The sequence below is a fragment of the Lissotriton helveticus genome, chromosome 5_1 (genome assembly GCF_964261635.1).
Source record: "Lissotriton helveticus chromosome 5_1, aLisHel1.1, whole genome shotgun sequence".
Classification (NCBI taxonomy): domain Eukaryota; kingdom Metazoa; phylum Chordata; class Amphibia; order Caudata; family Salamandridae; genus Lissotriton; species Lissotriton helveticus.
Window position 1 is genome coordinate 991,470,968 of NC_136065.1, and position 27,669 is coordinate 991,498,636.

Here is a 27,669-nt window from a genome sequence, read left to right on the forward strand (position 1 = left end):
TGCTCTGAGACCAAAGGCTAGCAGAAAGGAGTTCATAAAAAATAGAGGAGGAAGGCAAAATAGTTGGGGGGAGTCCACCCTAAGGCTGTCAGGTCTAACACAATCCTTATACATCATTTTATAGCCCACTATCTGTTCTCATCTTCAGATGCATCTTCCTCCAAGTCTCTCAATTTACTCAAAGATGTTCACATTGAATCCATATTAAAACAATCCACATTATTTGAATTCTGTGCTGGACATTTTCTAACTCATTATTTTCAACTTTTTCAAATTGACTCCTCCTGCAAGGCAAAGTATTTTTCTATTTTATCTACATTTTTATTTCCAAGAGTGATCATATCTTTGTCACCCTTATGAGCTGTGCAGTTGACAATGGCTAGGCTCTCTTCAATGCAACCAATTCTGCCACTTGCACTCAAGTTACATTTGGCAAATGAGACACTTCTAGTGTCTAAATAATAGAGCTTACTGCATAGGCAGTCTTTAATGTTTCATATTTGTCCCTTCAACAGGAGCTATCGACAAACATTGTCAAATCAGCCATTTCTAAAGGAATTTCTTTAATGGCTGGTCTTGATTCACGCATGATTCAGTTGCTTCCAAACAATCATGATCCATTTCATCACCCATTTCATCCACACTGCCTTCACCTTTTTTTTCAGAAGCAGTGTTGCTGGATTCAAAACATTATACCTCTGAATTTAAATATTCTCTGCTGCACGTATTGTCTGCCTATAAAAATTAATGCTACTGTTTGTTATGTGCTGAGTCCTCTTCCTTGTTAAAATGATCTCAACCGAATGAGAAAGATAAATAGGCTATCCTGTTTTAGGTTTAGACCTATAATAACTGATAAACCCTACTGAAAGGGAAATAAGCCTCACTAGTGTAAACATATAAACACTGATAAGTAGCAGCAAGAAACACTGGGCTAACATTATTCTGCTTGAGTTTTGTTGTTTAGGGATGTCACTAAAATATTGTTTCTTCTTTTTTTTCAGTTTTGTGGTCTTTGGTCTGAAGATGCAGACTGTAGAAGCAAGTTTTAGGTCTTATATAATTATTATATAAAGAGTAGGGAATCAGAAAATATTAAAATCACATTTGATATTTTGGCTACGTTTGATTCTTTCCCTGATAGATTAAATAGATGGTTTCATATGAATCTTTCCCAATATGTACCATCACGTTTACCCACAGACAGAGAATGGGTGAAACCCTTTGATACATCATCCCCCTTTTCAAGTGAGTCAGTATTGATAGTAGGTATATTACCAAACACCCCAGGCTTTATACATTCAATGGAAGGCGTAGTGACAGATATATGTGAAAAGAGTGATGTCACTAATTATCTGGGATAGTTGTGAAAACATGACATCAGACTTTTAGAAAGCTGTGTCACTTGGAATGCTGCTGCAAAAAGTTCTAACCAAGTCCTACAAAGATTGGAGTGATATTGTTCGTATTTGCAATGATTCAGCTACGTGTTTGAAAAAGTTGTGTAATGAGCAGTCAAAATCCATACCTGAGTGTTAGAAATGGGGTTTCTGATTGGCTAGAGTATGCATATAAGCCAGGCAGAACTCACCACTCTAGTCAGGGTAAGGGAGTTACACACTGAAGATAACTCCTGCTCCCCACATTGGTAGCTTGGCAGAGCAGTCAGGCTTATCCCAGAGGCAATAGGTAAAGCATTTGCCAACACACTCACACAACAGTGACACACTAGGCACACACAGAAGAGACTCCACACAAGGTTATATACAAATATCCTTTGTATTATTCATAAGAACACACTAGATCACAATGACATAAATTACTGTGTCACTAGGCACTTGTCATAATGTCACAGGGATTACACAAATCACCTTGCCAATCGAGCAATTGTCATAAAAATCACAGGATAACCAGTAACTATTAGTAGGATTGCACCTAGCATAAAACATTATGCATAAACATCATCAGCAGCTCACTGTCTGTAGTGAACACTTGTAGAGTGCAAACATTTGAAAATCACCATCACTGTGAATATCCCTGCAATATGCAACATTACATCAGTGCACAACACATTACCAGTGTACACACTACAATATGTGAGAACAACAGCAGGCACAGCACCTGTGCTCCTATGAGGGTACCTGGTGTCCTTGTGTCCTTCCCGAAGGCTTCTAGGCCACGTTCCCCTCCTACAACAGGAAATGTGGCAATTCCAGTCAGGGGTCTCTGTTGATGACTCCTCCCGTAATGCCACCCTCACAGAAGACATGCCCCCATGTACATGTACGACACGGTGAGAGGGGAGCACACAGCTTTGTACGGAGACCCGTGGAGCAGCTGCAGTGGATGAAAAATGACAGGGGCTCCTTAGTAGATCCCTCGAATACCCAAAGAAATACCCCCGTGACTGCGTGTACCCTATGGGATAAGAAAATACCAAAGAATCTCACCTCTGGAGATCAGCCCAGCGGGAGGTCTGAATGTCGGCGCAAGCACTCTGTCCTTGGGTGCTCGCGCTATCTAGCATGATGGGCCTGCCGGCCCAAACTCCCCACGACAATGCGGCCAAATGGTATGGGGAGCCCAATGCCCCCAGTGCAGCTTTTGACATTTCGCTGCTGGCAGCCTGGTGCCTCTGGGAGGCTCTTTCCTTCCTGAGCAATGCCCACACGCAGGTCTTGTATCCAGCTAGGGGCTCGTATTGGCCCAGTGTGGAAGCGGCTGAATGGATACCACGAGGATCCGTTCCCTTCCAGGTGTGGCGGGGCCACGCCTCCTCCTGACATCGGAAGGAATTCCCTGGCTGGGCTTCCTCGCTGCTTGGCTGCAGCCTCAAGCCCGGGGCCATGGAGCCGAGCCACGGCTGCTACCCTGTAGAACCAAATGTAGGCAACAGAGGAGAGTGCAGCGCTGACCCCGCTGTAGGGCAAAGAGCGCTCCTCCCCGGTTTCAGCACAGAGGGAGCCCACTCCTTGGGCTACTGAATTGTAAGCGCTTACCACACACTACTAGAGGACAGGCCAGCATGCAGGGCCTCTAAGCAGAGTAAAGTCCCTTCAACCACCCAGCAGGCAGTAGGTGAATCCCAAGCGGCAGTTCCACCTGGCACACACCACTCCACACAGTGTCTTCTCCTCTTTTCATGGGGTCACAGCCCTATACTTATAGTGTCAATGTCTTTGTTCTGGGGGGGCACTTCAAACACTATATTGAAGTACACATCACCCCCTTTCACTTTGTAAGCCCAGGCCCCAGACACACCACAGGGGGTGGAGCCACCATTGTGGCAGGCACAGCACTATTCAGGTGCAGATGCTACTCCTCTCATACCCCAAATGCAGACCAGGCCTATTCAGGTGTAAGGGAAACTCCTCCAGCTACTCTAAATTCAGCCAAGGTCTAGTCAGCCTAGCTATTAGTCCCCCAGTAAAGGCAGAATACACCTAAAACCCCCTTGGGACTGGCTGAAGTGAATGCACATCCTCTCTTCTCCTGTCAGTCAAAACCAGACCATGTGTACAGCATGCAACAATGGAAGATACAGTCACCACATATGCAGCCCTAGTTTCATCGCACAGCGCCTTGACTGTTCAACAGCAGGTAACTCCCAATCGAGAGTAATCTGAATGTCAGACGTAACATGGCCACCGTAAACCCTATCAAGTAGCAAGACAGGTTCGCCACTGACGCATTGCATCTTTCGTTCAAGAAAACATCCTCCCATACTAGGGACCCACTGAAAGTATTCTCACAGTCAGAAAAGATTGCAACACACGCAAAGTAGAGGCCAATAAATGAACAGGAAAATGCAAAATAGAGGGCAGAAAATTAACAGAAAAATGCAAAATAGAGGGCAGAAATGAGTAGAAAAAGGCAGAAAACAAGCCGAAAAAAGCAAACGAGAGGGCAGAAAACGAGGAGACAAGGATAAAATGGAGGGCAGAAAAAAGGCAGAAAACAAGCAGGGGAGGCACAAACAGAAGGCAGCAAAGGGTTGTAGACTGCGCACAAGCTGGACAGGAGAACTGTTGCAGGGGGAGCTGGCACAAGGACCTGCAAACTTACTCAAATGCTGGCTGTGTTGGTATTCAATAAGGCAATTTAGTAACAACTTTACTCATAACCATATCATTCCTTAGACTGAGTCCCAAGCATGATGTTTTGTCCATATGAAATCAGTTCACATTGTACACATGTTTACAATTTGGTGTTGTATCATGCAACTGGGTTTTGCTTCTGCTCATTAACATATGTGAAAGGCATTAAGTTAAACAAGTACAAGTAGTGTGCCTCTGTATTGGTAAATACACAAGACAACACACATTTCAGTTTGATTGAGTCTGTGCCAGGTAGTCAAAACATAGATGGAGGCTGGGTTGCTACTAAGCATGGGCGGATTTTGCAGATTCGCAATCCGCGAATTTGCGGATTTGCGTATTCGCGGATTGCGAAAATACGCGAAATCCGCGAATTCTCGCGGATTAGCGGATTTTTTGGGGGTGTGTATGTTCGCACGGGTTTCTGCAAGTTCGCGAGGGTTTTGTACTATTTCGCAAATTGCGAACTTACTTGTCGGGTCGCCAGTTTAGCGAACTTGTTGTTTCTACGTGCCCAGCCTGTTTGCTAAGCTTTCTTCATCACTGCCACCCTCTGTCACCACTGGCACTCTCTTTGGTCACCCATGCCACCCTCTGGCTCACCCATGTCACCCTCTGTGTCATCACATCACCCTCTAGTTCACCAGTGTACATTATTGGGGCAAAGCAAAGCACTGCCATCATCTGTCAACACTGGCACTCTGGTTCACCTATGCCACCCTCTGGCTGGCACACCCATGCCACCCTCAGTGTCATCACAACACCCTCTGATTGACCACTGAGTGAACAAACACCTGCTAAGTGCCTTAAGTTTTGCAAACAACAACACCTGCCCTGCCCCAACTGACATTAATGAAGGCTGGCACCTGCTTGTCTGCTCCCTTTCCTTTTTGTTGCAAATGCAAAGTAAATAATTTTTTTTAACAGGATGCAATGGCATACTTGTAACTATTCTGTGACTGTCAGAGCAGGGTCACACAATAGTTGCAAGTAGGCAACCGGATTCTGGAGGGCCCCTTCAGGAAGCACTACAGGTAAATGGTTACAAATGATGAGCTCGAACTTTTGCACCTGCTCGTTCGTTTTGCTTTTGCAAAACTCGTTTTTCGGTAATTTCGCCCTATTCGCGGGGCGCGTCGTAGTGCGAACTGGCCCGTGGAGGCCGCGAACTCGTGCGAGTTACCTCAAGGTTGAGTATGGGCGCCGCCATTTTGTTTGCGTGACGTATTTCCGTTTCCGCCCGCTAAGTGTAATCTCGCCCGACTCGCGCCTTGCGAATACAAGTTCGCACGAGTTCGCGAGAGAAATCGCGTGCGAACTTACTTACGCGCACGTGATCGGGCCGCCATCTTGTTTTTCATTCATTCCTATGTGTCTGGGTATGGTGTTTCTATCCTCTCTATATCTCTGCCATCCTTTGCTTGTTTTACTATTTTTTTGATCTATTTAACTTATTTTCTATCCCTGTATTTTTCTAGATCTATATTTTTGTGTTTTAGGCTATTTTTGTTTACTTTTGAACTACTTTTTTAAACTTTTACTTTCCTTCTTCTCTACTCTTATTCTTTTTCATTTTATCTCCTTACCTGCCCAGAACATGGTGAAGACAGCAGTCAAGCTGCCCAAGACGGGCACCGCAGCCCGTGCCCGGCTCCCGTGTGGTCGATTGAGGGCGGAAATGGTGGTGCCCCGGGAGATTTTCAGCCCTGAGGAGGTGGGCGCACTTGTTTTTTACGTGCAGCGCCGTCTCCCCAGGACCATCGCGGCAGGCGGCAGGATTGCTGCTGGTTACACCAACAGCCAGGAGCGACGGAAGCGGTGGGGGCAGGTGTGCCGGGCCCTTTTTAAGATCACGGGGGTCCAGCGCACCTACAATCAGGTCACCCACCGCTGGACCGACATCCTTGACCGAGAGCGTGACCTGCTAGACGTGCTGGGAGTGGAGGTCCCCGGTCTTGGTGAGTAGTAGTAGCAATTTTTTCATTAATATTTCAAAATCTTCTGTGCATTTCAGGTGCACTGTTCTCCTTCTCTGTGCCGGTGCCACTGCTTATTTGTTATCTATTTTGTGTTCATTTAATTGGGCTGAGTATGAGTGTATTTTACAGAACTGCGTAATGCTAGACACAAAGGGGCAGATTTACAAGCCCCTTGTTCCACGTTTACACTGCCTTACCTGACGCACAGCGACGTAAACGTGGCGCATCCCTGCGAGTCATGTACAACGTTACGTGATGCATCTCTAAGGAGATGCGCCACGTGAATGCCTGGGCCTGCGCCTCAATGGGTGCGTTCCCACGCAGGGGGGGAGTGGGGGGTGGGTGGTGCCGGTCAGGCAGATGTGTGCCTCGCAAAAGTGCCTGCGTAAAATCTACAAGATTTAGCGCAGGCACTTCCGCGACGCTGCTATGTCAATTCTTTATGCCTGCTTGCTTGAAGCAGGCGTAAGGACTGATGCGGTATGTAGAGTATTGGGCAGCCCTGAGCACTGCTATAGTTGCATTGCGCCCACGAAGCGACTCTAGAGATGCGCCCCTATTTCGTCACGAGATGCGTTACGCATCTGCCTACCCTTGCGCCAGGGTTTGCCGCATTGTAATAGCGGCGCATCTGCCGTGACGCAAGGTTAGTTTTGCGTTACGTATTTGTTCTGGTGCACATCTGGAGGTGTCCAGCTCAGAACTCGTAAGTATGCCCGTAAGTGTCAGATTAGCAATTACCTGCGCATCCCTGCAAAGTGTGTGGCACGGCAGCACCACCCATGGTGCGCCGTATTTACAATGCGGCACACCATGGTCCCAAAACGTCACCGAAGCGTTACGCATCGGTGCCGTAAAGGCGGCTCTTTGATGGAGTTGCGTTGCAACGATGGCGCAGCTCCAGCAATGCTGCGTCAAGCCGTAAGTCTGCTTCATGCAGGCGCAGGGTTTCAGTGACGCATCATTGTCCTAAATGACTGATTGAAATTTTATATATTCCCCATAGCCACTTTTAGCATGCGTTCCTGCGCAGGAACGCCATCCCTTGCGATGGAATGCTCCCTAATGGCGCAGGGTTTTAGAATGGGATGCATCTCCCATATGCGTCACGTTGTTAATATACGCCAGACCATGGCGCCTCTCTTGTGGCGCTGCGTCACAAAATTGACGCAAGAATGGAGCAGAAGAGCTGCAAGGGGCTTGTAAATCTGCCCCTAGAGTAGAGGCTCAGGTGCAGTCCTTCCATTGTAGCCCTCTTTTTGGCTGAAATAGTAGGTTCTTGTTCTTTCTAAATGTTTGATTTGGTTGACAAGGACATCGGCAAGCAGCAATCATCAATGTTTTCTGTTATTTCTTTCATGTTGTACGTCAGGTCCGCCCAGGGGCAAGCGGGCGGAAAAGGAGGATGCAGCAGTGGCTCCAAAGGAGGAGGATGCAGGCCAGGGCGGCGAGTGCTCCTTTGCTGGCCCCAGTAAGTTTTCATTTAAATATAGAGGACCTATTGTTGTCCAAGCATTCCTAATTTAATTGTTTCGAAATAGTGTTTAGATAGGAGCAAAATCCATAATACTACTGTTGCAGGGACACTTCTCCACAAACCGAACTATGGACACCAAAGACCAGAGTAATAATATTTCAGAGTGGCGTGTTTGGCACACTGTATAAATAAACCTGGTAGTGTCAGCAGCACAGATTCCTCCTTCCAAAAATTGCAAAACTTTTCGCTCAGTCACTCTAGTCTGGACTCTCTGGAGGAAAAACTACAGAGTCAATTCAAGTTTAAAAGCTTTATTAAAAGTTTAAGTAAACACATATATTAAAATAAAGTTAGTTGGAAATGGAAAAGTGCTTGGTGCAGAGTTGATGAGTACTGGATTGGTAGAAATTTCTTGTGGTCGAGCCGAGCTTTCACCTGGTTTCAAGTTGATGTTCCTCTTGTCCTTAGAAGTCCAGTTTCTGTCTGTTCAGAGAAAAATAATGTGTGTTAAAATTAAGCAAGCATTCAACAATTGTGACAAAAAAATTAAGCAAGACAACAGCTTTCCCTGGAAGGAGGGACATTTACTTTAGACTAGAGTAGACAGTCAATTACTTTTTCAGTTGTTTTCACATTTTTTCATTCATAGACCAAATACTAGTGGAGTGGTGTAATCTAACATTCTTAAATCTACTTTGTAGGTGGAACATCTGGTGGCGGGGCCAGCTCGGATGTGGTCATCATTGACTCGGAGTCCGAGGGTCAATCTGGAGAGGAGGCGGCGCTAGAGGAGTCGGACCAAGAGGAAGTACAGACTGTGAGGAAGGAGACAGTGGCGGTGGCGAGTACAGGTAAGCTGGATCATGGTACTATCTGACTCTTAGATAGGATATGATGTGTATCCAGTGGTGGCCCAGTGACAAATTACAATATGGTAATTACAGCAGGCTGGGACCGAAAGACAGATAGAGGCAGAGACAGAGAGAGAGGAAGACAGAAGGAGAGAGAGAGAGAGAGGGAGGGAGCCAGAGGGAGGGTGAGGGAGGGTGACAGAGAGAGAGAGACAGCGAGGTAGAGGGAGACAAAGGGAGACAGAAAGAGGGAGACAGAGAGAGAGAGAGAGAGAGAGAGAGAGAGAGAGAGAGAGAGAGAGGGAGGGAAACAGACATATCGCCTGGGCCTGGTGCAGATGATACAGTTGCTGGTGTGGTTAACGGCTCAGAGGAAAAATCACTCACTTCTGCCACATCTCTTTCATATGAAAGAGCACCAAACCAAGGATACAAGAGAGTTGTGGGAAGGGAAATGGTGATTCAAGCGCCCCTCCCTGCGGACGCCCATGATACTGGCCTGAATAGTTTTGTACTGCCCTGGCTAGTTGCTAGTTGTACTGTGACACAACTTCCTGCTGAATCATTTTGTGTTAATCATATTCCTAAAGAGCATTGCTTACAGATTATGTCTTTCTTTCTTCATATAGTTGGCAATACTAAAACCTCCAAACCAACGAGGAGTATGCTGGCTGTACTGGCCCGGCAACGGAGGCTGGAAGCAACTGTTGCGGAATATCGGCGACTGGTGGAACTCGAGGGGGATGACACGCACTCCAGTGCATCCAACTTAACATCGTCTACATCCTCCTCTGTTACCCCACGTTCTGCCGGTAAGCACAGTGCTCCAGCGAACCGGAGCCGTGCCGGAAGACGCCACCGCCGAGCAGCAAAAGCTGCACCTCGCAGCACTGTTAAAGGTCGCTTGCGCCGTGCACTCCGCAGAGTGTCAGACCTAGAGGCGGAGGTCCAGAAATGGCACAAATTTCAAAATGTGGTGGAGGGCCTCCGCCTAGAGCAAGCCATCCTCCAAGAAAAATATGATGCCCTGGCCCTAAAGCATGATGCCCTGGAGGCCAAACTTACCAGCTTGCATCCCTAGAGTGTCCCTTGCCCCTTTTTTTGAGACTTTTGGGGGGTGGGAATTGGGAGTTGGGTTTTTTGGGGACTTTTGAGGACTATTTGTTGGGGTTAGGGAGGGTCTTGCGGGAGATTATTTTGTTAGGGATATAAATATACTTTTTCAAACTTTATCTGAGCATACCTGTTTTTTTACTACTTTTGAGCTGGGTGGGTGGTGGTTTTGCAGTAATTTCATTTAACTGAACACTGTCATCGTGTTGGTTCACGTGCAATAGGCCAAATGTTTTCCTAAGTAAATGCCTGTCACAGAGTTTGTTAATTCAAGAGCCCTAGGACTTTGCTGCTAGTACCACTGTCACTCTCTCGCCTCTCCGAATACTCCATTATACTACCTCCCATCCAAAAGCTTATCTTACCTGTAATTTGTGTTTGAGGGCTGGCTCCACCTGGAATTCACAGACTCCTAACGCGTTCTGCAGCAGGGCCACAACTGGAGTTTCCCGGCGTGGATTTTCTGCAAAACAAAAACAATCAACATTAGAAATGTGGTAGCGGTGCTGACACAACCCTAAAACCTAGAAGCCCCAGAGACAGCACCCCTGAGACAGGCAAGCGAGCAATATAACGCCTACACGTTCACGTGCAATAGGCCAAATGTTTTCCTAAGTAAATGCCTGTCACAGAGTTTGTTAATTCAAGAGCCCTAGGACTTTGCTGCTAGTACCACTGTCACTCTCTCGCCTCTCCGAATACTCCATTATACTACCTCCCATACAAAAGCTTATCTTACCTGTAATTTGTGTTTGAGGGCTGGCTCCACCTGGAATTCACAGAGTCCTAACGCGTTCTGCAGCAGGGCCACAACTGGAGTTTCCCGGCGTGGATTTTCTGCAAAACAAAAACAATCAACATTAGAAATGTGGTAGCGGTGCTGACACAACCCTAAAACCTAGAAGCCCCAGAGACAGCACCCCTGAGACAGGCAAGCGAGCAATATGACGCCTACACGTTCACGTGCAATAGGCCAAATGTTTTCCTAAGTAAATGCCTGTCACAGAGTTTGTTAATTCAAGAGCCCTAGGACTTTGCTGCTAGTACCACTGTCACTCTCTCGCCTCTCCGAATACTCCATTATACTACCTCCCATACAAAAGCTTATCTTACCTGTAATTTGTGTTTGAGGGCTGGCTCCACCTGGAATTCACAGAGTCCTAACGCGTTCTGCAGCAGGGCCACAACTGGAGTTTCCCGGCGTGGATTTTCTGCAAAACAAAAACAATCAACATTAGAAATGTGGTAGCGGTGCTGACACAACCCTAAAACCTAGAAGCCCCAGAGACAGCACCCCTGAGACAGGCAAGCGAGCAATATGACGCCTACACGTTCACGTGCAATAGGCCAAATGTTTTCCTAAGTAAATGCCTGTCACAGAGTTTGTTAATTCAAGAGCCCTAGGACTTTGCTGCTAGTACCACTGTCACTCTCTCGCCTCTCCGAATACTCCATTATACTACCTCCCATACAAAAGCTTATCTTACCTGTAATTTGTGTTTGAGGGCTGGCTCCTTCATTTCTTCATTGTGCAGAATCCAGGCATCAGCATTATGGGTAATGGATAGGGTGAGTCTGGAGGAGGAGGACTCAGGATAGACGACCAGGACTGAGTTCTTGTCAACTAACTGTTGTGAACCTGAGGAATGCTGCGGCATCAAAATCAAGATAGTTCTGTTGATGGGCTTGTTGTTTTATTGGTTGATTACAGTTTTGTTGGGAATGTGATGAAGCACTTGCTAAAGAAAGGCAGACACACAGGAATAAAAGTGAATAAGGAGGACTATTTACAATTAATGAATGATTGAGTCATTTTCAGAACTCGCTGTCAGGGAAGCAGAACTCGTCCTCATACTCTGCTAACTCATCAGTCGGGGTTACTTCTGGTAACTGAGGAGAACTTTCCTCGGGTAGGGCGGTGTCCTCTTCTTCCTGCGTGCATTCTCGTACTCTGTAATCTGGTGGTATGAAGTGCTGGTTCATCTTTATCAAGGTGAGCCGCTCCACATTTGCGGGCAAGAGGCGGGACCTTTTGGAAGTCACAATGCCACCAGCAGAACTAAAAACACGTTCTGAAGACACGCTTGCGAGTGGGCAAGACAAGTAATTGATAGCCAGGTTGGTGAGCTCTCGCCATATTTTTCTTTTCCCATGCCAATACGCCAATGGGTCCTCAGTAATATTGACCTCTGTTGAGTCATCCAGATAGGCCTGCACCATTGAAAGAATGTCCTCCCGGATTCCTGTACTTTGCACTTCTGTGTCCTTTCTAGGACCAGGAAACCCTAGCTGAGTTAGCCAACTCGCTTCAGACATATCGCATGCGCCTGGTGGAGATGATACGGTTGCTGGTGTGGTTAACGGCTCAGAGGAAAAATCACTCACTTCTGCCACAGGCACAGATGGTGAAGTGCTTTTTTGGGACGCCTGATCGCCTGCTGATTCACTAGTAGTACTGTCTTCTCCTACAGTTTCCTTCCGTTCTATTTCAAAACGAATGGCTGACTGAGCTAGCCAACCTTTGTACTCTGTAACATCCGATGTTTCAAAAGGAATTATTACTTTGCCAAACAATGGCTTTTTGTAACGTGGATCCAGAATAGTAGCACAAATGTAGTGCTGTTGTTTCTTGATATTTACAAGCCGTTCATTGCTAACTAGGCGTTGTAATAATCTCTGCGCCAACTCATGTGCTTCGTTCTTTCCAACGTCCTTTAATTGTGAAGACACCACCTTGACTTGGTGCTCGAGCTTCAGCAACAGTGGGATAGCTTTGCTCAAAGAACAGTCCTCCCTGCTCACGTCACGCGTGAAGACCTCAAAAGGCCGAAGCATGTCTGTCAGGCTTTTAACTAGCTGCCATTGCTCCACCGCTAGTATCATTCCTGTCGTATCACCACCCAGGTTGTAGAAATACTCATTGACTACTGGAAACAGCTCATGCAGACGCTCAAGCATGTAGAAGGTTGAGTTCCAACGTGTTGCCACCTCCTGGATAAGTGCTTTCACTGGCATTCTACGTTCATTTTGCTTGCGCCTCAGCTCCTTCCGGGCCTTAAAAGAATGGTTGAAATGTGTGCATATTCTTCTGCAGATGGTCAGTGTTTTGTCGACTGCAAGTTCTTTTTTCAAAAAATTTTGCACAACAAGGTTGATACAGTGCGCCAAACACGGCACTCTGAAATAGAAACCGTCCGCCATGGCCCTAACTACATTGCTGCCATTATCTGTAGAAACATAACCAACCTTGCAATGTCTTGGGCGCAGCCATTGCAAGACCTTTTTGTTAAAGTCAGCCAAAATGTTGACTGCAGTATGACTTTTCTCCATGCCAAACATGGCTAATGTTGCATGTTTACGAGCACCCTTAAAAATCTCGACCAAGTCACCACCTGCATTTATCTGTTTAATAACCCCTGAAAAAGAGACCCAGTGTGCAGTGATGCACATGTAATCAGTGGCTGCGCAACTGGTCCACATGTCTGTTGTCAGGTGTATAGTGTGAACAGCACTCTTCTGCAAAGCTGCCCCCACCAACTCAAGCACCTCTTTGTGTAGTGCTGGAACAGCAACCCTGGCAAAATAGTACCGGCTAGGAACCTTCCATTTAGGGGCCAATGTTGCCACGAGTTCAAGGAAACCCACACCTTCGACAAACGAAAAAGGGAGAAGGTCCACCGCTAGCATTTTTGCCAGCTTAGTGTTATAGAGGCGTACAGTTGGGTGGTTGCGTTGAAATTGCGCATCTGAGGAGAACATGGCTGAAATGGTGCGCTGGACAAATTTACGGGATGATGCTGATGCCTTCTTCGACCCACTTCTGATCAGTGTTGACATTTTCCACATTGGTGTGTCTCCCAGACTCTCAGTGTGCCTGCTATGTGTTACGGAGGGTGTGGTGCTGCAAGGGGTACTGGGTGCAACCGGACACATGTCTGACGCTTCTTCTACCTCCCCATCATCTTCAGATGAAACACCTACTATGGGTATATTTTGGCCACTTGCCCTTTGGGATCGCTTTCCCTTGACGTTTGCTAGGTGCGGAAACCATTCGACAGCGTGTTTTCTTTCAAGATGACCTATCTGGCCTCCGGTTCCATAGTTGGTACCAGTCTTACCACGGCTAACGCTAGTCTTACAAATGCAACAAACGGCTATGTTATCATATTTTTCATGGACACTAAAAAAGTTCCAAACTGGGGACTGGAAACTTCTGGTTTTGCCGCACGAGGTGATACTGCTGCCAATGCCAGATGAAGCAGTGGTGGATGAGCCTTGCAGACATCTACTGGGTTGTGCAATTATTGCAGCAACCTTACTTGAGGGAGTCGAGCTGGATGGAGTCCCCCTCCGGGGAGAAAATATGGGAGCTGTAGGTTTTGTTGAACTTGTGGTACTACTTGACTGCGTTGGTGGTGCTACCAGTGGCACGTCGCCAGGGTCACGCTCAGCATGACGTCGGGATAGGGTGTAAATGTCTGTCTGCTGCATGGCCGGTGTGGCTGGACTGACATGTGTGATGACTAGGTCATTGCTGTCATCCTCTTCAACAACATCAGAATGCACCACTTCATCAAGTCCGACGTTCGGATCCATAAGTATGAGCTTTCCGGGGCCCTTCCTTTTAACATTTGATACCTTTCGCAGCTCATGGTGTGCCTCCCTCTCAGACGTCGGCGATGGTTGCCAATCTAGATCCAGATCATCTGATGGAGCGGGGCTTGAAGAGGAACTTCTACACACCCTCCTTGATCTTTTCCTTGCTGGGGAGCTGGGAGAAAATGAATCATCAGGAGGAGTGGCTTTGTCTTCCTGACATGATACCCCGGCTCCAAAGTCAATTTCCTCCTGTGCCCCTACTTCTGGAAGAACAACCATTGTGGGCACTTGCACCGCTCCATGGCCATCTTCACTGACCTCTACTTGCAAGTATCCATGGACCTCTCCTTCTCGGCCTTCTCCTTCTCGGCCTTCTCCTTCTCGGCCTTCTCCTTCTCGGACAGCTCCTTCTCGGCCTTCTCCTTCTCGGCCTTCTCCTTCTCGGCCTTCTCCTTCTCGGCCTTCTCCTTCTCGGCCTTCTCCTTCTCGGACAGCTCCTTCTCGGCCTTCTCCTTCTCGGCCTTCTCCTTCTCGGCCTTCTCCTTCTCGGCCTTCTCCTTCTCGGACAGCTCCTTCTCGGCCTTCTCCTTCTCGGACAGCTCCTTCTCGGACAGCTCCTTCTCGGACAGCTCCTTCTCGGACAGCTCCTTCTCGGACAGCTCCTTCTCGGACAGCTCCTTGCGCATGTACTTCTGCTTGTACTAGTAGCCCATGCAGTTGTTGTTGCGGCTTTGGTTGTTGAATAGTACTTGTGAGATGAGTTAAAACCTGTGTTGATGGCGTGCTGCTACTTTCTTGCGATGATCCAACATCACTGGTCGTTGGTGATTCAACAACTAAACAGGCTACCTGTGCAGCACTCATGGTGGGCCTTTGTTTTTTTGGTTGTTGTTGCCCAAAAAATGTCTTGGTTGAGCAACCAGTCGCCTTGGTAAGTGGTGCCACTTGCTTCTTCTTCTCCTTAGTAGAGACATCTTTCTTGGAAGAGGACCTACGGGCACCTCTTTTTGGAGCCATCTTCTTCAGATGTGGGAACAACAGGCCGCAGCAGCACTTCTTCCTGGCACTGATGCTCAACGATGATGATGCGTAGTTTTGTGCACCTAAACGCAAACGAAGACAGAGGAACATCAGTAAATATAAATGTTGCATATGTAGCGCTTGAATAAACAGTTAGCAAGTAGGCATTTATGAATACACACATGCACACCACACAATATGGAATTTTCAAAATTAGGATTTGCTAAATTTTTGGGAAACAGGAATTTAACATTGATCCAAGAGAGCACACACACAGAGGGTTGTGCTTTCATGTACCCCTGACTCCGCCTGGGCACAATGGGTGAAAGCAAGGCACAATGGGTGTAGGCCTATGTCTCAAAGCTCACTGCCTGCCTTCAAAATGGCCGCTTGACCCCCCCATCCACATGGCCAGGACCATGCCTCAAAATGGCCACCACCAACATAGCCAGCACCCAACCCCTACTCCAAAAAGTGAAAACACACAACACAAATCAAATCACCACAATCCAATGCCATCCATCCATTTTCAGAAGGCTTATGCTGCCTGCTGGTGGTTTTCCGGTGCAAAATTGCATTTTTTACAATTTCGCGAGTGCGAGATTGTTGCTTCACGGCGCGAACGTGGCAAAAACCCACAAAATCCGCGAACAGACCGATTCTGGGCCCCCCTGGGCATAATGGATGACATCAGAGCACAGTGGGTGCAGGCCTATGGCACAAAGCACACAACTTACAAATGGCCCCTAGACCCCCACCCACACGGGACCAGACAATAAAATGGCCCCCACCCCCATAGCAAGCCCCCAACACCACCCCAAAAAGTCCTAAAACACACAAAAATCAGCACAATCCAATGTCATCCATGCCCTGGCCAGAATCATGTTAACAAAAATAATTTCAACAAAACAGTTGTATCATCCATGCACCCATAAATAAGCCTGGTGGTTTTCAATTCATGTGCAGCAGAATTGTAATTTTTACAATTTCGCGAGTGCGAGATTGTTGCTGCGCGGGACACGAGCAGTGCGAACACAAGCAAAAACATCCTCAGCTCGCGAACTTGCAGATTTTCCCCCCAAAAAAGTCGAAAAAAAACAACACACACAAAAATCACCACAAACAAACAACATCAACTTACTTCTTTGTGAAATCAAAATTCGAATCCAAAAGTAATCCAAAAAGCCTCAAATCCAAATATCCAGCAGCAACCACAAAAAGTAATCCTTCCCAGTCAAGAATGATCGAAAAGTGGCCAGGAAATGGAGGAGCTTGCTGGACAGGAACAGGAAGTTGGAGACTGGGGCACTTCCTTCACCCCACCCCTATGGGAGGAGCTTGCTGGACAGGAACAGGAAGTTGGAGACTGGGCCACTTCCTTTACTAAGTAATTTTTGTACTTTCGCTAGTGCGAGATTGTTCCTGCCCGCGCCGCGGACCGCGAGCAGCGCGAGCAGTGCGAACACAAACAAAAAATCCGCTTCGCGCGGATTTTGCGTATTCTCGCCGCATCCGCGAGAGTTCGCGGATTGCGGATTCTCCGAAAATACGAAAAATCCGCGAGCGTAACGGATTTTACGCCCATGCTTAGTTGCTACCTCCCGTAAAACATAACTGTTGCACACTTCAGCAATATAGACCACGGTAAAGACCAGGAAACCTAACATATAGCTTCTGGTATACAGTTTTAGCAATACTTTGGAGACCTTAACATATTCTACTGTCTGTAAACACATTTCAGCCAGGCTGTTTTAGTGTCTCATCTGTACAAATACTTTGTAGTGTATGTTAGAGGGATCATTGCATCATGAGTCAAGAGTGACAGCATTGGTACCAGGCAGTAGAATTAACACCACCAGTAGGTGAGCAATGTAATGGGTTGTATGATGCTGACACCGTGCATTCCTGCATGTGGTCCTTTCCACATTGAATCAAAATTACCAACTCCCTGGTGTTAAATGAATGCCTCCCAGAAATGGTACATAAGGTATATGAGGCCACAAGTTTGCATTTAATTATATTTTCATGTGCAGGCTGGTGACATGTGCCCAATGTACTCCAAAACATCTGTTTGCACTGAGGTAGGATACCTGACATTCTGTCTCAACCTGACAAGCCATATGTCCGTACCCTGCCATGTGAACATGTACACTCACAATGTGCATCAGACAGGTAGTTTGGTGATGATCTATCCAACATAATGATTAAAAAGAGTTGCATGCCTACATCCTTACATCCTCCAATGGCATCTGTGTAACCCTGTTAGAAATTGGGTTTCTGGTTTGCTAGGGTATGCACCTAAGCCAGGCAAGGGAGTTTCACACCAAAGATTACCCCTGCTTCTCCCCTTAGTAGCTTGGCAGAGCAGTCAGGCTTATCCCAGAGGCAATGTGTGATGCATTTCTGTAACACACACACACAACAGTGACACACAAAGTACAACCAAAAGAGACTCCACACAAGGTTATATAAAAATATCTTGTATATTGTATATACAATACATAGACCACAATCACATGAATTATTTGGCCATTAGGCATTTGTCATAATATCACATAGACCACAAATCCCTTTGCCATAAGGCAATCGTCATAAACATGACAGGTAGTGCACTAGGTAAATACTTATAAGTTGCACATGTCATAAGACATCCTATACCATCACTGTCCACATTACTCAGGTCCTGAAATTACACTGGTTATCCCGTGATCACAAGCCATAAAATGACAGCATATTTCTGGTGGATAATGCAGTAGTTAGGTAAGGGCAACAATACCTAAATCATTCGATATCACCAGTGGTACATAAATCGCCTAATAACACCAGAAGCATATACGGTGCAGTAGACCAGCACTCCTAATAAATTATATACAATCGTTGAAGCTCCCCCCCCCCAGGGCACAGAAGCCCCTGTGCCACTGTTAGTGGTAATACAGTAATCTTGGGCCCACTGTAGGGCACGCGAGCCATGGCATCTGTGTAATCGTTCCTCTTTTACCCCAACTCACGTATGCATGATATGGACTATTCTGAGGGATGCTCAATTACCACTGAGTCTGCGTTACAGTAGCCATACCACAGGTAAAGGACTGCAATGGGGAGGGGGAAAAATAAATCATTTCTACTGACAGTGTACAAATACCCTTACAGCAACACATGTTGAGGTACCATATATCCTCTGTGTTGACTCAAATTAATGATTAGGAATAACTTTGCCCTATCACAACAACATCTTTGGCATCTATCATAAGAAGAATTGTTGGTTTGTGATAGCTGTCCTGCTGGCACAGTCACAAACGTTTTTTCCCAGTTCAACATTTGAATTCACACATAGCTACTGGAACGGTATGGGTCACAAAACATTTCAGTGGTTGATCAGCATGAGTGTCTGATCATGCCTATAGTCTTTCACACTGCATGTGTCAGGCAATGTTAAACGTATGCAGCACATATGAGCCTAGTATGATGCAAAACAATAACAGTATATGTTGCATTTGGTCGCACAAATACTATAATTCTGATTACATGAGACTGTAATGTTGAATATTGGTAACACTGTCTGGGTGATGCTCAAATATGGACACAGTGTCCAGGCAAGCTATGTCTAGCTCATTCCACTTTGCTGCAACATTTGGTGAACCATGATTTGTGCTTTGTGTTGGGTGTAAAACAATATAACTTTGGACCATCTGTAGATTTAGTGCCAGATGATTGTACAAGTGCCATAAACATACAAACTGTAGGTGAGCAAACATCACCACAGCAGGTAAAGATGCATGATTCATGTGTGCCTGCATATATGGCCCCAACATGAACATTGACATACTACGTGTCCATTTTACATTATACTGTGTGAAAGTTCAGTTGAGTTTGTATACTGAGTGTAACTTGGTTACAGGTCATTGATACACCCTATAAACATCATAATGTTACAACTATCATAGATCACACTCAAACCGTACAAAGCTACAACCATGTACTTATTACACATACTGGTAGCATTGGGATCCCTGACGGTCTAAAATTCGTCCCTGGTATATGGTACAAGTCCACCTAGAAGACAATTTTTGAACATTGCTTTGTGAATATTGAAAATACACACGGTCTACATGTCATAAACAGTACTATGACATCCCAGTGATCTGGTATATTCAACATATTGGACACACATATGTAAACATTGTCTGTATATATGAGATGCAGCTAGTCACCTTACATGGCACAGGACGTTGACGCTCAGAGATATCTCACATCACATGCCTGAAGGATGCCTCAGGCATGTGATGTTTTGTGTATTGATGGGTATCATCATTTCAGGCCAGCTTGTTCCATGACACAAGGAGGAAAACCATTGGCCCGAGGCAGGGCAATGTAGAGCTGAGATTGAAAAGGACATGTATACACTGTATGCAACATTGTAAGGTCAATATCTGACAATTAATGTCACTGGTGAACATAGGGCTGAGTAGCCATAAAGCATGCTACCTTGCAACTTGGTGCAAGTGTTCATGCCTTTGAAGATGATATCCCATTTCAATCATGAAAGAGCCATGTTCCAGAACAAATAAAAGTGGCAGGGGCACGTTAAACTCTCTATGTGTGCGGAACAATGCAGTACACATAAGAAGGTTAACATTATGGAAGATTGATCATTACTATCCTCCTTACATGTCACCCATGCAGGTATTTTTTTAAAGCAGTTCATGTTTACAAATACATGCATGTGAATTTATTTTAAAAACCATAACACCTTAAGTAGTCCCCTGGGCGGGGTATAGTAATTGGACAGATGTACACTGCACATTTTTATCCTACCCCTTAAATGATCTGCCCCTTCTGTATAAAAATATATATTTTTAAAGTGACAGGGACACAACTACATGCAGATAGTACATACCTACATACCTACGGGCTACCAACAACCAATCCAAGGTGGTGTTGGAGATCCGCCTCTCAGTGCTTGAGCTGGTAGACGGTGTGATCAACACCATTCACCCTTGATATGCGACACCACACCTTCACCCAGCACTCTTTAAGTTTGTTGGTGGGGTAGCCCTGGCTTACCCTACCCCCTGACGCCATCATGCTGGGTACATAATGGGCCAGCAGTCATAGCAGTCCCCTAAACTCTCCCATGGAAAGGTTTTTTGCCCCATCCTTCCCAGGAATGGCCAACCCACTCTAGACACGCTAGACCCAAAACAAACACCTGTTAACCTATCACTCACCCTAAAATAGTAAACCCCTAAATGGATGAACACCCGACAAAACAATGACAATAACAATACAATTAACAAATATAATACACAATAAATACAATTAGTACAAGACAGAAACAGAGCAAACACCAACAAGACCAAAATTCAATACAATCCAGCAGCTACTATCAAAAATACTTTCAACACCAAGCACAAATTAACAGACGGTAAGAGCAATTGAAACTAACTTTTACACTTCCTAGTTTGGAACCTGCCACACCTATTGTGTTATTTCCTGGGTGTATACCTCCTGTTTCTTACATTTGTGTTGTGGCCAAGTGGCACTTCTGCAGTCATTTCCATACATTGGCTTCTATGCGCAGCTTCTGATTGATGCAAGTGTTGTAATGTGCCATGCAACAGGGGCAATGCGCAGATTGTGACCCACTCAACTGGCCTAATATGTTTGTTTGACAGTAGAGGTCTGTTTGATGCTGGACCGCACACATAGAGCACCCATTCTTTAACTTCACCAGGATTCGGTGGCACCACTTCGCAGGTCTGTGTGACAGAGGGGAGTGTCCAGGTGGTCAATCTGGCTGGTTGTAAATCTGTCATGTGTCTGGAACTTCATGATGGGTGATGCAGCATATACAGATGGGGCAGCAAATTGTCAAAGGAGTCAGCCTGGGACCATGGAACGCATGTCTAGTCCCTAGCATCATGCATGGTAACAGTAGGAGCTATTGCAGCACACCAAGGCAGACATCATGAGTACAGTCATATGTGCATGTAAATATGGCTCCTAGGGTCTATGTGCAACACTATTGTATTCCCTACTCTGGCTAGCCTTTCTATTCTTGAACTGTGTAGGGAACCTGTCCTTGTGAGGTGTTACAGATGCAAAACACACTTCAGGAAGCACAAAATATAGGCTGGCTGACCCATACACAAAAGTGAAACAAAGAGCAACACGATGAATGAGTGTCAGAAATGGGATTCCTGGTTGGCTGAGGTTGGCACCCAGGCCAGGAAGGAACCACCACTCTACTCAGGGTAAGCTTGGTACATACTAAAAGATAACCTTTGCTCATCCTCTGGAAACCTGGCACAGAGCAGTCAGACCTATATAAAGAAGCGATTTGTACAGTGTTAGTTCAACACACACACAGTAACACAATGAATACACTGCAAAAAGACTCCAGACAGGTTTAGAAAAATAGAGAATATTTATCTGAAATAAATAAGACCCAGACGGCAAAAATCCAATTTGTAGAATTTGAGATATTAATTTCTAAAGATCCAAAATTAGTACTTAGAAGTCACTAGTGGTCAGAATTTACTTGAGATTGCTAGGGACCAGTGCAAATCCAAAGTTCAGGCCTGCTACAGGACTCAAGCAGGGCCCTTTGAGAAAGTACCGTGGATGGGGCAAAGCATCAATGCTGAAGGCTTGATGTGTCAATTTCTTTCATTCAGTCATGTTGCTGTGTTGTTGTCGAGCTTCACTGAAGTGAAAGCAATGTGTTGTCATCAAGCCATGTAGAGCATCATCGTTGGGCCGTAGATTGTAGACCCGCTGTTGTCGAACAGCCTCTGCATTGACGACGAAGGGTGATGTGTCAATTCTGATTGGGACAGTGGTGATGATGCATCAGATTTGAAAAAAGCAGATTCAGAACCCACGTCTGAGGCCCAGAACATGGAGGGTCACATCAGGCAAGGGTAGGAATCCCAGAAGGAAGAGTACAGAAGCACCAGCAAAATTACAGGAAGTCTTTTGTGTCCCTGAGACTTCAGAAAACAGGCGGCAGCCATCAAACCCTTGGAGGTCACTTGGAGGGAAGGCAGAGTCCAGCTCTCCTTCAGCAGGGTCAGGGAGCAGCAGACAGCAGGGTAACAAGCAGAAAAGCAGTTATTTATGAAAAGCAGTCCAGTTGAATCCGTTTAGCATCCCAGCAGTCCTACTGACAGAGGTTCAGTTCAAGATCCAGAAGGGTCGGATTTTAGGGGGTCAGAGACCCAGTATTTATACTCAAAAGTGCATTTGATGTAGGGGTGACTTCAAAGAAGCTCCCTGAAGTACACAAATATCTCTTTTAACCCAGCCCTGTCTTCAAGGCTAACTGCTGGGCATGGATCAGTGCTTTGTGTGTGGACAGGTCACTATCTATTGAAGTGTGTCAGTCCCTCCCATTCTTCCCTGCCCAGTAAGACCCATCAGAATGCAGATGAATGCAAATTAGTGCTCAGAATGCAGAATAGCCTCACCTACCCGTGTTTGTGGCAGTCTAGAGGTAATGCACAAAGTGTAGCTGTCACCTAGCTCAAACGTGTGTTTGAGACAGGCTGCAGGCATATAGAGCTCCGTTTAGAGCAGAGAAATGTCCACTTTCTAAAAGTGGCATTTCTAAAATAGTAATGCGACCATTCCAAAGATATTAAACATGAATTAGCTACTCCTCTCTAATCAGGAATTACAGCTTAAAATGTTTCTTAGGAATTCCCAATGCTAGCCTATGAGAGAAGTGGGCCTCACAGTAGTGAAACACAAAGTTAGCTGCTTGTCACTACCAGGACATGCAAAACACCACAGTACATGTCCTACGTTTAATTAACAAAGCATCGTACCCTTATGGCTACCTGGGGTCTACCTTAGTAGTGACGTATGTCTTAAAAAGGGGGAGTTGCAAGCTTGGCATGTAGATTTCACTGCCAAATTGATTGGTGGGAAACTGCATACCCAGGCACTGAAGTAGCAGACCTGAGACAGCTTTGAAAGGCTATTTCTGTGAGTGGTACAATCAGTGCTGCTGCCCACTAGTAGCATTTGAAGTACATGCCCTGGGTATATGGTATACCACTTTACAAGGGACTTACCAGTACAACAAATATGCCAATCAGATATACACCAATGTCATCATCTTTAGGAGAGAAGCACATTAACTTTAGCACTGGTCTAGGGAAAGCCCACCCTGAGGATTACAGGTCTAACAGTGAGTCAAGACATTTATTCTCACGTTGAACATTCCAGAAAATAGCAGTAAATGTGTCCATTAGTTCTAATCATTTAAGGAAAGAAATGTGCCACAACGTGGTTGCTTCTGCATCAAACAACCATTATTTGGTGGATCTATTCTCCCTCCTCCTCATCATCCTCCTTCTCCATTGTCTCAGTATCGTCAGGCTTCAAGCCTCACAGGACATTAGTTCTCAGAAATATGTTGTGTAGGATGGCACATCCAAGTATAAGTTTGCACACCATAGGGGGAAAGTATAGCAATATTTCTCCTGATATATCTAGGCATTTGAACCTGGACTTCAGTACACTGAATGACCATTCCAACACATTCCTGGTCTTGATAAGTGCCTGGTTGTAGTGTCTTTCTGGCTCCATCTGGGGATGTACAGTTGGTGTCATGACCCATAGCTGCAGTTCATATCCTTGATCAGCTTAAAGTAGAGAAAAAGACAACTGTTAATGAAAATGCAATTTGTTACTCACACATTCCTGTCCATGTGTATAATGTGTACTGACTGACACACAACAGTATTTGACAATATGTCTTATATATAAAGTTCATCATTAGTTTAGACATGTCTGTTCCAGTTCTATATGTCATTGCAAATGTTGACCATGCCCTGCTACTTTGTACACTTCTACATGCTGACTTTCATGTTTACGCAGTAGATTACTGTGATGGGTGATTTTAAGTGTTCCTGAGCTTTTTATGTTATGTGCACTCACTACATGTGCAAAGTGACAAATTAGTGATCTCATCCCTAGGTAGGTAGTGACAGTGCCAAAATGTTTGAAACTCATGCATCCGTATGTCCTTGTGAAACCTCCGATACTGTTGCGTGCATATATGACCTTGACACAGCATTTGCATTGTTCGCTTACTTTATCATAGTAATTTGTTGCGTGCATGTGGTGAATTTACAAAATGTAATGTGGATACTCATACAATTTTATGTCACCCTTCAGCTAAAGTTTTTGGTCAGACAAGTAGTCATGTTGCGCTTCAATTGACACATAGGTATTGCAATGTGAGTCATCTTTATGTATGACACACTGATGTTTCTGCAAGTTGTTTTCTATTACAGACCTGGCCACAATACCTTAGGTGTTCACATGTATGTGCATGCAGGTGCCTTGTAAGAGAATCTGTACTTCTATGCCTTGAATCTGTCAGCTATGATGTGGCAAGTGAATATTGAGATTGATATCCTGACTATACTGTTATAGCGTGTCCTGGTTGCATTGTATTCTATTTTAATTACTAATGCATGCCATGTTTAACACCATTGTATTTTACTTCATGAGTTTAACATTGATGGATTCATATGCAAGAAATATGACCATCTTACACCATAAAACTGGTGCTACATCACATTGCTTATATATTTCAATGTGGCTTGATACCTATTTGTGTACCTAGACTGTCAGTATGGCGGAGACATATATGTGTTTTGTACAGTTGGTATCACATTGTTACCCAATATGGACATTTACACATGAATGGGGCCTACACTTACATTGCATGCCACGATTGCACTATGCACCTACCTCTGTCAGTGTTGCTCCAGAAACTTTGGTTTGCTGCCATGTGTGACACACTTACTTATGACACATGATTCGATCACACAACATTGATTTTGTGGACCTTTAACAGATACCGAGACTAGGTAGGCCATTATGGAGACACTCATCTCACACTTATCTATTCTGTACCCTTTTACTCATATTGACTTGTCTTGTGTAGCACATAATTTGTGCCTTAAGTTGTTAACCATTGCAGATGATGTGGTTCTATTCATTCACACAGTGTGTGATGACACACATATTCTGTTGCTACTGCCATTGTAGGATAAGTGAGGGAATAATAGAAAGGAATATAATTGTCCACGAGTTGCAGTACATTGTTCCCACTATGTGCACACAACACCAGGGGACACATATTTTAATAAATCGCACAGTGCAGCAAATCACCTTTCTATGCTGCAGGGAATCAATGCAAAAGGGCAGGAGTGCACAGTATTTAGCCCATACAATCCATTTGTGTCCGTTCACCCTGCCCTGGCATACAATTGGGTACCTACCACAAACACAGGCATGTTGCATGAAGGAATGTTTTAACACAGGAAGGGGCACCTTTCTGCACATAAACAATCCTAGAGGCTTATTCCTTTATCTATGTGTGCCACAGAATGCAGATCACATAGGGAGCGAAAGTGACTTGGATGGCTTAAGTTATCTACCCTTGTTACACATCACCAATGGAGGCACATTTCCTTGATGCATTCACAGGTTTAGCTGTTTTGGTATACATGACATTCATCATAAACCATGGGAGTTGTATGGATACACCCACACAATGCCGCTGGAACACCTCTAATACAACACAGCATTTGGCACTGTGTTACATTACTCTAAATTAGAAACAACATTCATAGCCACACCAAGTTTTGTGTGCCTTCACATATCTGACTTAGGGGTTTGCATCACACTTGTTCCATGATGCATGGCGCACGTATGAGCCACAATTCTCATACTTATGTCCCTAGCTCCCTTGACAGGCACAGAGATGGCTATTATGTCATGCATTTTGAAATTATAGTTGGGATGTTGTATACTTCAAATTGCCTTATGAACAAGTAGGCCATTCCCATATTAGCCATTCTGGAAGCGCTCATTGATGATACTGCGCCAGAAGAAATAGGCATCATGTGCACTTCCAGGGTATTTGGCCAGCACATTAGTCCACTATGGCCCGGACATTGATGAAGTAGGTGTGCTTCCTGTTGCGGTACAGGTGAGGTGTTTCAGCAGGGGGAAGCAACTGCACATGTGTGAAATTAATGGCACCTAAGACATGGGCAAATCCCACAATTGAATAGTAGCCTTGCTTGGTGTCCATCTGTTGTTGTTGGGTGTTTGAGAAGAGATACTGGGTTGTGAGCCTAATGATGGCATCAAGGATAGAGGGCAGAAAGACAGAAAATGATGGCTGTGAAATTGTTGGTACTCTGGCTGTTGTGATCTGGAAGAAACCAGATGCCAGCTTGTGGAGAAAAGCCATCAGTTTGACCTGTAGAAGAATATTATTGGCCTTGGAAGTTCGTGGCAGGAGACTTGTCTAAATCTTGTGGAGCATTTGAATGATGACTCCCTCCTGAGTCTGTATAATTTGATTACCTCATCCTCCCTGAGGTCAATGAGGGTTATGCGCTGCATGAACACACACTCCCTTCTCCACTGCCTGTGTGGTGGTGGTGGTTGTCTACTTGCAACTCCCAGCTGCAGAATGACCACCTCCATGGTGTAGTTGGGCTTGCCAAATTGTGTTGTGTGGTTTGTCTTGTTATGCTACAGCCGCTGCTTCATTTACTAGGTCTGGGTTGCCAATGCACAGAAATGTTGGCGCATTTCACCCTCTGTGCGCCACTTGCCAACGATGCGTCGCGCAAATATCACTGTGTTGGATATACATTAGTATTTGTGTCAGAAAGCCTACCTTGCATATTTTAGTTTGTACATGGCGCAGCTGGTTTAGACGCAGCTTTTTTCCAATGCAGGAGTCCAAAAACCAAAGCATTTGGGCAATTGCATCATCTTTTAAATAGGAAATACAGCGTTGCATCAAAAAAAGTGGCGCAATGCCGGCGCAAGCCTCTCATAAATATGCCCTTATGTTCTTCTATTTTCCATGTGTTCAGTGGGCTAAGTTACCTGTGAACATTCAAGCAATTACACAGATGATTGCTATGATTGTCTTTTACATTGGCCTATTGCACACACAGTATGCTCTAAACAATTGTATCATATACGTTATTTAAAACGTTTTTCAATATATTCCTTCCAGCAAAAGGAAGAGAGATCATTAAATGTGTTTACTATTTGTATTTTTATTTTTCAGCTATTGTTCAATGGTTTTATCTCTCCTTTGTACTTGCAATAACATATTATTTGACCATGAATCACTTTAATGGATCGAAACATAAGCATGTGGATTGAAAAATAGATGCATTAGTCAAATCAATAAATAAATATGAAAATATATTTCTGCTATGAAAAAACATCTTGGCTACTGTGTGCTCCAACTTGGACAGAGAAAGCGAAAATATATAGCTGTAAAATATTGCTTGCCATGTCAACTAGCCATTGCCTGCAGCCTAAAAGGAATTTTGAGCACTGGGTAAGTAGTATTTCATCAACAAAATCATAAAATAAAGACATTAAAATGAAGGAATGATTGACTGCTGAAGGACGTTTGCAAAATCACCCTTCAGTATGTGGCTAACGTACTTTAGCATTACATACTGCATATCTTT

General features: G+C 45.0%; 1 protein-coding gene across 1 annotated transcript; it reads right to left on the reverse strand.

Annotated features, from left to right (window-relative positions):
- Positions 1-10,660: 10,660 nt before the first annotated feature.
- On the reverse strand, positions 10,661-13,362 carry LOC144753468 (zinc finger BED domain-containing protein 6-like). Its single transcript, XM_078641146.1, has 2 exons — positions 11,005-13,362; positions 10,661-10,728 (listed from the first exon to the last, which is right to left on the reverse strand). The coding sequence occupies exon 1, from the start codon at positions 13,352-13,354 to the stop codon at positions 11,333-11,335; it is 2,022 nt and encodes a 673-aa protein (XP_078497272.1). The 5' UTR covers positions 13,355-13,362; the 3' UTR covers positions 10,661-10,728; positions 11,005-11,332.
- Between the last annotated feature and the right edge of the window lie 14,307 nt (positions 13,363-27,669).

What these genes read in the sequence shown, in the direction of transcription:
- LOC144753468 (XM_078641146.1), bottom strand. Translation starts at nt 13,354, where the DNA reads ATGTCAACACTGATCAGAAGTGGGTCGAAGAAGGCATCAGCATCATCC.